Below are 12,543 nucleotides of genomic sequence, written 5' to 3'. Positions count from 1 at the left end.
TGAAGACCAGAGAGGTTAAAAAGGTCTCCTATGGAATCTCAGTCTGTTCTTTGTCTTCTAGGTGGGGGAAAGTCAATCCAAAGAGCTCGTGACCAGTGATTGCTATCACTGGTTTACATGTGATGGTCATGCTGTGCATCTCTTTGACCATCAATCTTGATTACTTGCCCCAAAATTGACAATCTCCTTGGAATTGTCAATAAGTGTTCTTTTGTTTAAATGCTGTGAGCTACACAAAGCTGCTCGTTGGTGGACTTGCTTCAGGCTTGTGGCGCCAGGATCTGATTTACGAACATCCTGTGTCTTGGGCCTTTCTGTGGAATTCGGCTCCTCGTGTTTCAACCATGTTCTTGATCGACTCTTAAATTGTCTGATTCGGTCTGATACCCTACATTATAATATGGACACAGGGGCGATTCTAGGATTTTTTCAACTGGGGGACACAAGAGGGGCCACAATTAATACAGAGGGGCCAATCTTATGTTGTGTGTATATATATATATATATATTGTGAGAGGCGGCTGCCTCCCCCTAATTATCATCATCACCCCGTCCTTTAAATGCCGCCCTTCGCCAGGCTCCCGACGGGAGTGGAGGCGTGAGAGAGGAGGGGCGCTGAAATAGCCAGGGCTGGCGGCGTGTGATGGGGCACACCTGAACAGAATGGAGCCTCATCACCGCCGCGGTTTAAATGCCGAGCGCGCCTCTCCTCAGGAGACCGGTTAATACAGAGAGGCCAATCTTATGTTGTGTGTATATATATATATATATATATTGTGAGAGGCGGCTGCCTCCCCCTAATTATCATCATCACCCCGTCCTTTAAATGCCGCCCTTCGCCAGGCTCCCGACGGGAGTGGAGGCGTGAGAGAGGAGGGGCGCTGAAATACCCCCGTCCCTTAATCGCCGCCCTTCGCCAGGCTCCCGACAGGAGTGGGTGCGTGAGAGAGGAGGGGCGCTGAAATGGCCAGGGCTGGCGGCGTGTGATGGGGCACACCTGAACCGAATGGTGCCTCATCATCGCCGCTGTTTAAATGCCGAGCGCGCCTCTCCTCAGGAGACCGGTCTCTTCCCCGTGCATGCACGCTGGTGTCCTCGTGGGTCCAGGAAGGGTGCATTGAGGGATCTCCGGGCCGCCGAAGATGCGAGCTACCGGACCCGTGGTCCGGACGAGAGCCGCACCTGTTACACGGCCGTCGGGCCAGGATGCCGGGCCGTCTAGACCCTTTACCCGCCGGGGCCAAGGCGAGAAGGATGCAGCCGCTGGAAGAAGCTGCCGCCCCTCGCGTCCCGGACTGGAGAGGGGAACGCATGCGGCCGCCGGACTCCGCCCCTTACCTGGACCCTTCCTTCCTGATCACTGCCCTTCCCTGCACGAAGCCCGCAGCACGACGAGGACACCAGATCCCCTGTTTTATTTTGGACACTAGTTTTCCCTTTTCCCTGGACACTTTGTTGTTATATTACTTTGTCAATAAAAGCCTCTCCGAGGCCTGACGCCACGCCCACTGTGTCTGTCGTGTGCTCCTCCCGTGACAATATATATATATATATATATATGTAGAACTGTAGATATTCAAACCATTTAAAGTTCAGTAAGCTTTAAAATGAGCAATAAACAGTAATACCTTATTATATTTTAATGACATTTACACTGCCCTTCCCTGTACGAACCCCGCAGCACGACGAGGACACCAGATCCCCTGTTTTATTTTGGACACTAGATTCCCCTTTTCCCTGGACACTTTGTTGTTTGTATTATTTTGTTAATAAAAGCCTCTCCGAGGCCTGACGCCACCCCCACTGTGTTTGTCGTGTGCTCCTCCCGTGACAATATATATATATATATATATATGTAGAACTGTAGATATTCAAACCATTTAAAGTTCAGTAAGCTTTAAAATGAGCAATAAACAGTAATACCTTATTATATTTTAATGACATTTATTCACTGTTGTAAATCAGAACAGTCGAATACAATTTGTATTACCTTTTCACTTTGCAAAAGTAAAAAACTGTAACAAATAAAAGAATTCAATGTGTGAATAGAGTACAGCTCACAACAATAATAAAACTGAGTTCAAAGTCTTTCATTCATGACTTCATGGATGAACAACACCTTAATTAAGACATTAAGTAAGGTGAGTACATCATGATTTATAATTTATTACGCATGATCATGATGTTTTCTGTTCACAAAAAACAAGGTCTTTACTATCCATTGTTAATAAAGCTATGCTTATGGCACATGATTAAAAAAAACATTATTTTGTGCATTTAAGACTACTTGAATTATTAAAGGAATATACAAACATCCACATTACCTCATGCATGCATACAGGCTAGAACAGTATATCAATTAATGTGAGAACTAATGTTTTTCATTAAATATGATATGAGTTATCAAGCATGTTCATATCTTCTTCATAGTAGCATGCAGGTAAATGGACAGACCCCAACATTGGCCAATCACAGCACATAGTATGTGAATTCTGTTAACATCCAAATACAGTAGTCATCATTAACTAAGCATTAGCTTCTCATGACTTCATCATGTTTGTGGCCCCTCAACTAAAGTGGTGACTTGGTCCTTTGGAATACTGATAAACGGTGTGTTATTAATGATGGCATAATTGTGAAATGACAAGAATATCAACATGAAAGTTCAAGCTTTTGCACACAATGTATTGTGGACACAAAGGGGCTTTGATCTAAACTTTCTGCTTTATTCTTAAACTGTATAACCCAGTTAAATCAACAGCAATACCTGGGAAGAGCTGAGAAGGAATTCAGTACATATACCATGAACTTGAAGTGCCTGTATATCTGAAAACTCTTTAAAAACAATACAAGATTAAAAAAAAAAAAAAAAAAGATGAAACAAACAGCTTGGTCTTTTTTAAGGTAAGGAGCGTCTTTTAATGTAACAAGTGTTGGTTTTAATAAAGACTCGGAGCAGTGACTTCCTTGTTAAACGCACAGACCAAAAAAGTGTGTCATACTTTACTGCGTGTTCAACAAAACCAAACCAAACAACATGTACAAGTCTTCTTCAGTAAAAGAACCAGAATACAAAACATATGCTTAGGGCTCCACCTAGTGGTAGTCTTAAAGAACTTAAAGGAAGAATTCACATGAGACAGCTTCAACTAAATTTACACAATCTAAAAACATAATTATTCTGGTAAGAGTGTATTTTTTATTTTCCCCAACACTCCTTCTCACTCGCACACAAAATAATTAATTAACTGGTTTCACTCCAGCCAACTGTCTCAGCTTCGTGAACTTTTCTTCACTCAGTCCTTTGGTGAATATGTCAGCAATCATGTCTTCAGTCTTGCAGTATTTCAAGTCCATGACTCCACTTGCAATTTTCTCTTGAATGAAGTGGTATTTGATTTCAATGTGTTTGGCATGTCAATGAAATTGTGGGTTCTTTGCCATGCAGATAGCAGACTGTTTATCCTCAAACATCAACGTCGGTCCTGTTTGATTGACCTTTAAATCAGTCAATCGCATCCAAACTGCTTCTTGAGCTGCACTCGCCAATACCATGTACTCAGCTTCAGCAGTAGAGAGAGCTACACATCTGTTTCTTGCTTCTCCAACTCACCGCTGCTCCACTGATTTGAAACATGTATCCTGATACAGATTTGCGATCATCTTGGTCTCCAGCCCAATCTGCATCAGAAAATCCAATGCATTCCTTTGGCTTTTCTTTGCTATACAGCAGACCTAGATTCAGAGTGCCTTTCAGGTATCTCATGATTCGTTTGACAGCAGTCCAGTGATGCTTTGTTGGTTTAGCACAGAATCTCGCAACATTGTTCACAGCATAAGCAATGTCTGGTCTTGTTCTTGTCGACAAATAAAGCAGACTACCAACAGCAGACTGAAATTGTGTCAAATCCACTCCTTCTTTGTCATCAGAGTGTTTGATGAGCTTCGAGTTCATGTCTACTGGTGTGCTTACTGGTTTTGAATTTTCCATTCCGAATTTCTCCAACACATTTTTGGCATATGTTGTCTGACCCATCCAGATTTCTCCAGTTTCTGATTTTTGGACAATCTTCACTCCAAGAAAATGAGTTAGCGCACCCATGTCTTTTATCTCAAAGTGTTTTGCAAGCATTTTCTTCACCTCCATCATTTGTTTATCATTGCGTCCAGCCAGGAGAATGTCATCAACATATACAGCAATAATGAACATCTCACCTGTCGCTGCAGTGTAAATGCAGGGATCAGCTGTTGTTTGAACAAACCCCATTTTCTTCAGCTGTTCATCTAGGACGATGTTCCAACATCTTGGTGATTGCTTCAGTCCACAGATGCTGCGATTTAGTTTGCACACTAGATGCTCCTTTCCTTTGACAACAAAACCTTCAGGTTGTTGCATGTACACTTCCTCCTTTAGTTCTCCATTCAGGAAAGCTGTCTTGACATCCATTTGATGAAGCTTTAGTCCATGCTGTACAGCCAGAGCAATTATTGTCCTGATAGATTCAAATCTGACTACTGGACTGAATGTTTCGTCATAGTCTGATCCAAACTTTTGTGAAAAACCTTGTGCAACCAGACGTGCTTTGTGTCTCTCAAATGTTCCATCAGCATCAACTTTTACTTTGAACACCCATTTACTGCCCACTGCTTTTCGATCTTTTGGTAGTTCTACCAGATTCCACACATTGTTTGAATACAGCGATTCCATCTCTTTCTTCATAGCTTCTTTCCGCTCTGCCTTGTCTGGACTGCTGAAAACATATTTTACAGTTTTGGGTTCAGTTGTCTGATTATTAGTAAGTGTTACCCACTCTCCATAATAGTCAGGTGGTATTCTCACTCTTGCTGATCTTTGGATATCTTGTTCCGCTGAGTCCTCACTGTAAGGATCTTGACAGTCAAATTCCACATACCGTTTCACAATGTTTTCTTCGCTTGCATTAGGCTCCTTCTCAACTGCATGATCAGACTCATTGAATATAACATCTCGGCTGTAGAACACATTTGTGAGTTGTGTATCATAGAGTCAATATCCTTTCGTGTCTGTTCCATAGCCCAGAAGGATACATTTCTTTGCTTTGGGATCAAGTTTCTTCCGTTCATCTTTGGGTACATGTGCATATACAGTACATCCAAATATACGTAGATGATCAACATTTGGTTTCTCACCTGTCCAGGCTTCAAAAGGAGTCATTCCTTCACTGCTTTCGTTGGGCTTCTGTTTCTCAGATACACAGCTGTTGATAGTGCTTCAGCCCAGAACTTCTGAGGTAGCTTTGCATCAGCTAACACTGATCTCACTGTCTCCATCAGTGTTTTATTCATTCGTTCAGCTACTCCATTTTGCTCAGGAGTCTTTGGTACTGTGAGCTCATGCCGAACTCCTTCTTTCTTCAGGAAATCTTGAAATTCAGATGAAGTATATTCTCCTCCATTATCTGTGCGTAAGACTTTCAGTTGTCTTCCAGTAGATTTTTCTGTCATGGCTTTCCATTCCAGGAACTTCTGAAAAACTTAATCTTTCCGCTTCAGAACATAAACCCATACATAGTGAGTATTTTCATCAATGAATGTCAGGAAGTATTCAGCTCCACTCAAAGATTTTGCATTCATTTTCCCGCATACATCACTGTGCACTAAGCCAAGTGGTTCAACAGCCCTTTTGTGATTACTAGTTGTGAACTTACTGCGATGATGCTTTCCTTCAGCACACGATTCACAGAAGTCTATGTCTTTTGACACATCAAAGTCAAAGCCATTAACTAGACACTCATTATGCAGCTTCTTCAGATTTTGTACACCTAGATGACCATAACGTCGGTGCCAGGTTTGTTCCTTGGTCTCTTTATGCACATTTACATTTTCTGTTACACGCACTTTTTTACTTTATCTACAGTTCACATAGTAGAGACTGCCTTTTTTTTTTGCAGTAGCAATCAGCTTTTGATTAACATCCATGAAGCAGCATCTGTTCTCTGTGAACTTTACTTTTTTTCCAGACTGAGTTACCTTGGACACACTCAGTAAGTTGTATGACAATTGTGGTACATACAAAACATCATTCAACTTGCATTCTTTTGTCTTACTATCAGTCAATGTCATCTTCAGCCGCACAACTCCATGTCCTGTTGCTTCAACAGAGTAACCATCTCCCAGTGTTACTTCTTGTGAGGGTTCCAGGCTTTTAAATTCAACAAACTGTTTCTTGTCATTACACATGTGACATGTTGCTCCTGAATCTACAATCCAGCAATCCATTCCTTCATCAGAACTTGTTGATAGTGCATGACTCACCATTAGTCCGACACTCTCACTATCTGAGCTGCTGTCTTGTCTTTTCAGTTGAGCCTTGCTAGCTTTGTGTTTATAGCCCACCTTCTTACTCTCTTTGTTGAAGTCTGTGTTTGGAGCAGATTTGTGTATAAACATCAACAAGCTGAAAAATAAAACCAAAGTTTTTTTTTTAGATAATGTAATCTTGTTAAAATTTATTTCATAAAATTGGTATCGAAAAAAGTATTGTTCAGGAACCGGTATCGAAGTCAAGGTATCGGTATCGAAAAATTTTGAACAATACCCAGCCCTAGTCATAGGTAATATGTTACTTTGCCTGACTAGTTAGTTTTTTTGTGTTATTTCTTTTTAATTTTCTTGTCTCTTATATTTGATATATTATTGTGTTTTTTCCCATCAGGGAGTGAAACCTGGGCCAATAAACAAGAAGGTCATCACCAGACCAAGACTCACCCGACTGGAAGGAGGAATCAGGTGAGTCAATTAAAGCTGCCCCACATTAAAGAAAATCTTATCAGATTTTTTAATTATGAGAGACCACAAAAATGGCAATAGAAATCCTAGATTTAACTGTTTTGTTCCTATAGTTTGTGGAGTAGAGATCTTCACGGGTCCAAAAATTCTTACCCGAACACAAAGAGACCCATAAATGTGCTGCAAGGAACCGACCCGGACCCATATTTTATTTAAAAGTGGGACCCGAACCCGTGCAGACCCGAGAAATGCCTTAAATGTACTACGCGGACCCGACCATTATTCAAAAGTTGGACCCGAACCCATCACTGTAAATACTGCATGGTTCATGGATGGTTATACAATCTACAGGGTCATAGGCAGTATAGTATAAGTCTCACCCATAGGCTTACTTGCGTGTTAAAGAAAAAGGTGGATAGGAGATGCTGCACTCATAGGTATTTTTGAATACCCCTGCTGTACACTTCTCGAAATAATATGATAAAACTGTTTCTTAAACATATTTACTTGTCAGTGCGTGACCATTGCTGCCTTTAATATTTTCACTATTACTGTCTTTAACAGAAGTACACTCTACAAGGGCTTGGTTGGGGACCCCCTTGACATGTCTTTGGTGCAGATTGAAGTCACATTCAAAGACTTTGCAATCACAGAGAAACCTTTAGTGGCAACTATGGGCATATGTGAAGAGAAGACCCTTGTAGAGACAGCATTTGGCTTGGCGCAGAAGGGGAGTGTACTCTCTTACCAGCAGCCTATAATGCCAACAAAGTCGGTCAACATGCACCAAGATTATCCATGTTACCAACCACTGCCTCTTGGTGAGTACAGGCTTGACCCTACAAAATGCGTGCATGTGTGCACTGAGGAGGAGCATTTCCACCTTAAGAGCATGATGATCACACTGGACATGGCCTATCAGATTGAGGCTGCCACAAGAGAGCAAGCAGCAGAACAGGAGTGGCATCAGCTACGTAGGCATAGAATTACCTCTTCACGTTTCAGAGAGGTGTGTTTTGTCAGGGGAGTGAGTTCTGCAGAGTCTCTTGCGGAAAGAATCCTCAAAGGAACAAAGCAGACTGCTGAAATGAAAAGAGGTGCAGAGATGGAGTCTGAAGCTGCTGTTGAGTACTCCAAAATGAAAAATGTTAACTACAGACCCTGCGGCCTCATCATTCACCCTGATGCTCCTTGGCTTGGTGCCTCACCAGATGGCTTGATTTACGATCCGTCCACACAGCCCTCTTTTGGAGTGGTCGAGATCAAGTGCCCTAACGAGCTACGTGGACTGTAAGTATATTCAAATGCAGCATGGCATTTCAGCACTCCGTGAAAGCCACTCCTATTTCTGGCAGATCCAAGGTCAACTGTTGATCACTGGCCTGCAGTGGTGCGATTTTGTTGTCTGTGCCCAGGAAGATATGATGGTGCAGCGAATATATGCTGACCCGAAGGTAACAGTAGCTATCAGAGAGAGGGTGGACCAGTTTTATTTTAATGTGTATATGCCAAAGTACCTGTCCTTCTGCAAAAGGGTGTAACGATTGATGCAGGATAATGCAATTGAGCACAAAATATTTTGAAGAATGCTGGAAACCAGATAGTTGACTGTAGACATTCACTTCCATAGTATTTTTTCCTTACATAGAAGTCAAAGGCTACAGTCAACTGCCTGGTTACCAGTATTCAAAATATTTTATTTTGGGTCCAACAGCAGAAATAAACTCATGCAGGTTTGGAACAACTTCAAGGTGAGTAAATTATTTGGGGGGGTGGACATTTTGGGGTAAACTAACCCCTTAAGTTGGTATCTTGACCATTTTTATATTTAATATTTTTTAATACTTTTTGTGAGCTCTTATGTATTAAAATTAAATGTTTCATTTAATAATTAAAATCTTTTTTCAAAAGTAACAAGGATTGGGATGTGTATATAATACAATGAACAAAGAGAAAATGATTTCTACAGTTTTATTTTAATGACAAAATAAACATTTCAAATAAAAAAAATAATTTCTCACTGTAAGTTTTCTATTTTCATTCACTCTAAATATAAGATACATATATACAAGAGTAGAGGACAGTTAATGAAAACCACTCAAGCTGAAACATAACTTGTATGGCTACAGGTTATTTGGCCCATGCCTTGACCAGTGGCTTGTTCTGGTAGTTGGCAAGGAGGCAGGCTACTGCAAAAAGCTGGTTGATACTGCCAGCAATGGCCAGAGGAATAACAGTGTCAAACAGTTTATTCTCTTTGATGCGCCTATTTGCTCTCTCTACATGTATCCTTAACCGTGCAATGTCCTGAGTGACCAGCACTTCCTCGTGAGACAGCTGCGAAGAAAAGCTGGTCTGTAAACTTTGCAGGGCACTAGGTCATCAATTCTAAAACCCTTATCCACCATTACAGCCATGTCTTTATCCAAAAGAGGGATAATGCCAGATTGCCTGAACAATTCTTTGTCACTGACAGCACCAGAATACAGTGAGGAAACAAAAGTAACAGCGCCATGTGGTGACATGCCAATCATTCCTTTCAGGTAGTGTGGGATTTATACCGAGAAAACATCTCACTCTGTAAGAGTAAAGATGAAGGTGTCTGACATTTCAGCTCAGTACAGTCAACGATAACTTGGGTGTCAGAGTATTTGCCAAACACACTTGGCATTGTGGCTCTAATGTCCTCAGGAGACATCCATATTCCGACAGCACCCAGTAAAGTATATAAAAAATTGACCCAAGTCTTTATGATCCTGCTGACGGTGGACTGATGAATGTTGAACCGATCCCCCAGATCCTTCTCCTTCAGACCCAGCGACAGGTAAACCAAGAAGAGGAAGAGTTCGTCGATCAGTGGAAGGCATCGGCTCTGGTAGGGAGGCAGGGCAGCAAGTCTTGGCATTAATACTGATGATCATTGCCTTTTTATAATAAATGTATGTTTTTAAGTATATTGAAATAGATATTACTGTCGTCTTGGGTGCTGATTAATAAGCAAGTTGCTTTTAAAAACTAAATAATGGGTAACACTTTATTTTAGTGTCATTGTTAGACATGTTACATGTCCTTACATGTAACTATGCATAACTAATCCTAACCCTACAATAAGTACATGATATTGCAGGGCTGGGCAACTTCCGTCCTGGAAGGGCCACTGTCATGCAGAATTTAGCGCCAACCCTAATCAAACACATGAAAAAGCTAATCAATGTCTTCAAGATCACTAGAAAGCTACAGGCAGGTGTTTTAATTAGGTTTGGAGCTAAACTCTGAAGTTGCCCATCACTGTGTTATTGATTAATATTACTCACTGTATAAATTACACTGTAACATGGACAACTTAAAGCAACCAAATGATGTAGTACGAGCCATTCTTACCGGTCGACGAGGTGGATCAGCTGCCTTGTCAGGTGCTCCAGCTGTGTTGGAAGTGGATGTCCGTGTACCAACACGCACAATTCTCCTAGTTGCAGGTTCAATCATTCTCCAAAATGCTTGCAGATGGCGGTAGCTGGCAAATCTAAAACGTTGAAAGAAACATTTATTACCTTCAAAGCATACCAGATTATTTCTACTAAAAGAAACTTGCACTGACTGATTTTAACACATATCAGTGCCTTTGTTTTGTCTCAAGATGCACACTAATAATGTTTATAAAAATATACTAAATGGCCTAATCCTGGCTTAGCCTAAACATTGTCTGTGAAACCAGGCATATGTGTTTTGTTTAAGTCTCATCTTACTTTTATTTATATTCTTAAATATGGCCTTGTGCTCATAGGGTTCCCCTTATGAATGTGTATAATAAGGTTATTTAAAGAATGAATGTGAACAGTCCAAGTCTGCAACAAAGTCATTACCACATTGATATGAATATCACGAATCCATATTTTTCTTAACGTTTCTTCCTTTGGGAAGCGGTGAAAACGTACACTTGAATTGAACTGCCCAGACACCGCGCATTGAGGTACACAGCAAAAATCACTGTTAGGATTTTCCTTTTTCTGATACTTTATAGCTTTTGACAAAGGCATTTTCTTCTCAAAAACATTCAGATATTAAAATAAAAAAGAACATGCAAATAATAATAATAATACGAATAACAACAACAAACTTACAAACAAGCTACGATAGCACATTAACGTACTTGCCGGTGTAGTGCCGAAATTTGCAACCTGCCAAATTATGCACCCCCTAGTATTGGTAGGTTTAGGAGTAGGTGTGGGGGAGGGGTTAGGATTAGGGGTGGGGTTGGGATTAGGCAATCAGGTAGTGACTTCAACGAGGGGGTGCATAATCTGGCAGGGGTGCAGAATTCAGCACAACACCGGCAAGCGGAAGCGAGTAACCCAGGGTTCCGGTGTGGTCACGTGACGTTCGACATATACCCTATTGTCTTTTTTTACATGCGTGCTTTTTATGCTAGTGACGTTTCATTCACAAATAGATCTGATACTTTAGTTTTAACAAATCTTTAATGAACAAATTCATTTTTTAGGTCCTGACTGCCACCTGAGTCAATGATTCACTGAGTTTCTTATAAGAAAAAATGCTCATCTGTTACCACCCAGTAGTTTAAATGTTTGTAGTTTCATAGCTGTAAAACTAGCATACTTTTCTTCTTGTTTTTTTATCAGCAGGTGGAGACAGTCTGGGCAGCAGCAACAGGACTACATGATTACAAGTAGAGATGGGTTTCAAGAACTGGTACTAATTTGGTTCCTGACTTGTTCAGTACTGAAACATTGATATAAGATACAGGACCCCAAAAAAATTAAACCTGGCTGTTTCAGCATCACTCAGGCAAGACTAAATACATTTAAATTGATTTCAGTTGGTTATGTTTCAGGTTATCCTGACCATTCTGTTGTCCTGGATGTGAGGACATGCTGGAACTGCATTTCTCATGGTTGAAAGATTTGTGCAGCAGTATCCAGACATATAAGCAGCCTTCCTGGACCCACACGACTAAAAGCTCAGGAGGAGAGACCGGTAATCCACAAGGTTGGATTTCACAAATCAGATACTCATAGCTAGATACAGGGCTCCAGACTGTGATTACAACGGTCACATTTGCCGCCAAAAATATTAATTTGCGAGTGAAGTTTTTGCTTAGGTCGCCACTGGCGACTATATACATTTACGTTATGACTTAAAAATTTGCATGTAATGCTTTTTTCCTGATTGTTTTGTGATCACGTCTTTTGTTATGTTGACGTAATAAACTGAGACGATGCGCATCAATGTTTTAGTGGAAAAAAAACTTTCAAACAGTCCTCATCTCTGCCCAATGCCAGCGCTGACGCACACCTGCTAAACGCAGCTAAGGTTGTGCAGCGCGACAGAGATCGAAATGACGGAGACGTGCAAACTAAAAGTTTGTTTTATGCACAACTTGCACAAATTACAACAGGTAAAGCTGTCAGATGTGGGGATATTAACAATATCATTAACACTTTTCATTTATAATCGATACTATGGCTTCTTGTTATCAAGCTCTATAGTGTATGCTGTGTTCTGTTAATGCGTGAACTTCATATTATTTGTAGCACACTTGCTGTCCAGTAATCGCAGTACATTTTGTGCTTTGTTAGCTTTTAATAAACAAAGTAGCCTAGGCTATCAGCTTTAAAATGTTGCCAAATTCATAACGAAATTCAAACAATAAATACGGTTTTGGTGCTCCTTAATGCGGCAGGAGTAGCACATGAACCCATATCTTTCTCTTTACTACTATAGTACGAAAGTTTTTGCCATAAAAATAGTCTAAGA

General features: G+C 40.8%; 1 protein-coding gene across 1 annotated transcript; it reads left to right on the top strand.

The window, feature by feature from the left end:
* Nucleotides 1-5,805: 5,805 nt before the first annotated feature.
* On the top strand, nucleotides 5,806-8,496 carry LOC107667722 (uncharacterized). The gene is made up of 3 exons (XM_016459446.1): nucleotides 5,806-5,820; nucleotides 6,695-6,768; nucleotides 7,333-8,496. Exons 1-3 carry the CDS (start codon nucleotides 5,806-5,808, stop codon nucleotides 8,060-8,062), a joined length of 819 nt encoding a protein of 272 aa, XP_016314932.1. The 3' UTR covers nucleotides 8,063-8,496.
* Nucleotides 8,497-12,543: the final 4,047 nt, after the last annotated feature.

The sequence above is a fragment of the Sinocyclocheilus anshuiensis genome, unplaced genomic scaffold (genome assembly GCF_001515605.1).
Source record: "Sinocyclocheilus anshuiensis isolate Anshui unplaced genomic scaffold, SAMN03320099.WGS_v1.1 scaffold2381, whole genome shotgun sequence".
In the NCBI taxonomy this organism is placed as follows: domain Eukaryota; kingdom Metazoa; phylum Chordata; class Actinopteri; order Cypriniformes; family Cyprinidae; genus Sinocyclocheilus; species Sinocyclocheilus anshuiensis.
This window is presented reverse-complemented; position numbering and strand designations above follow the sequence as displayed.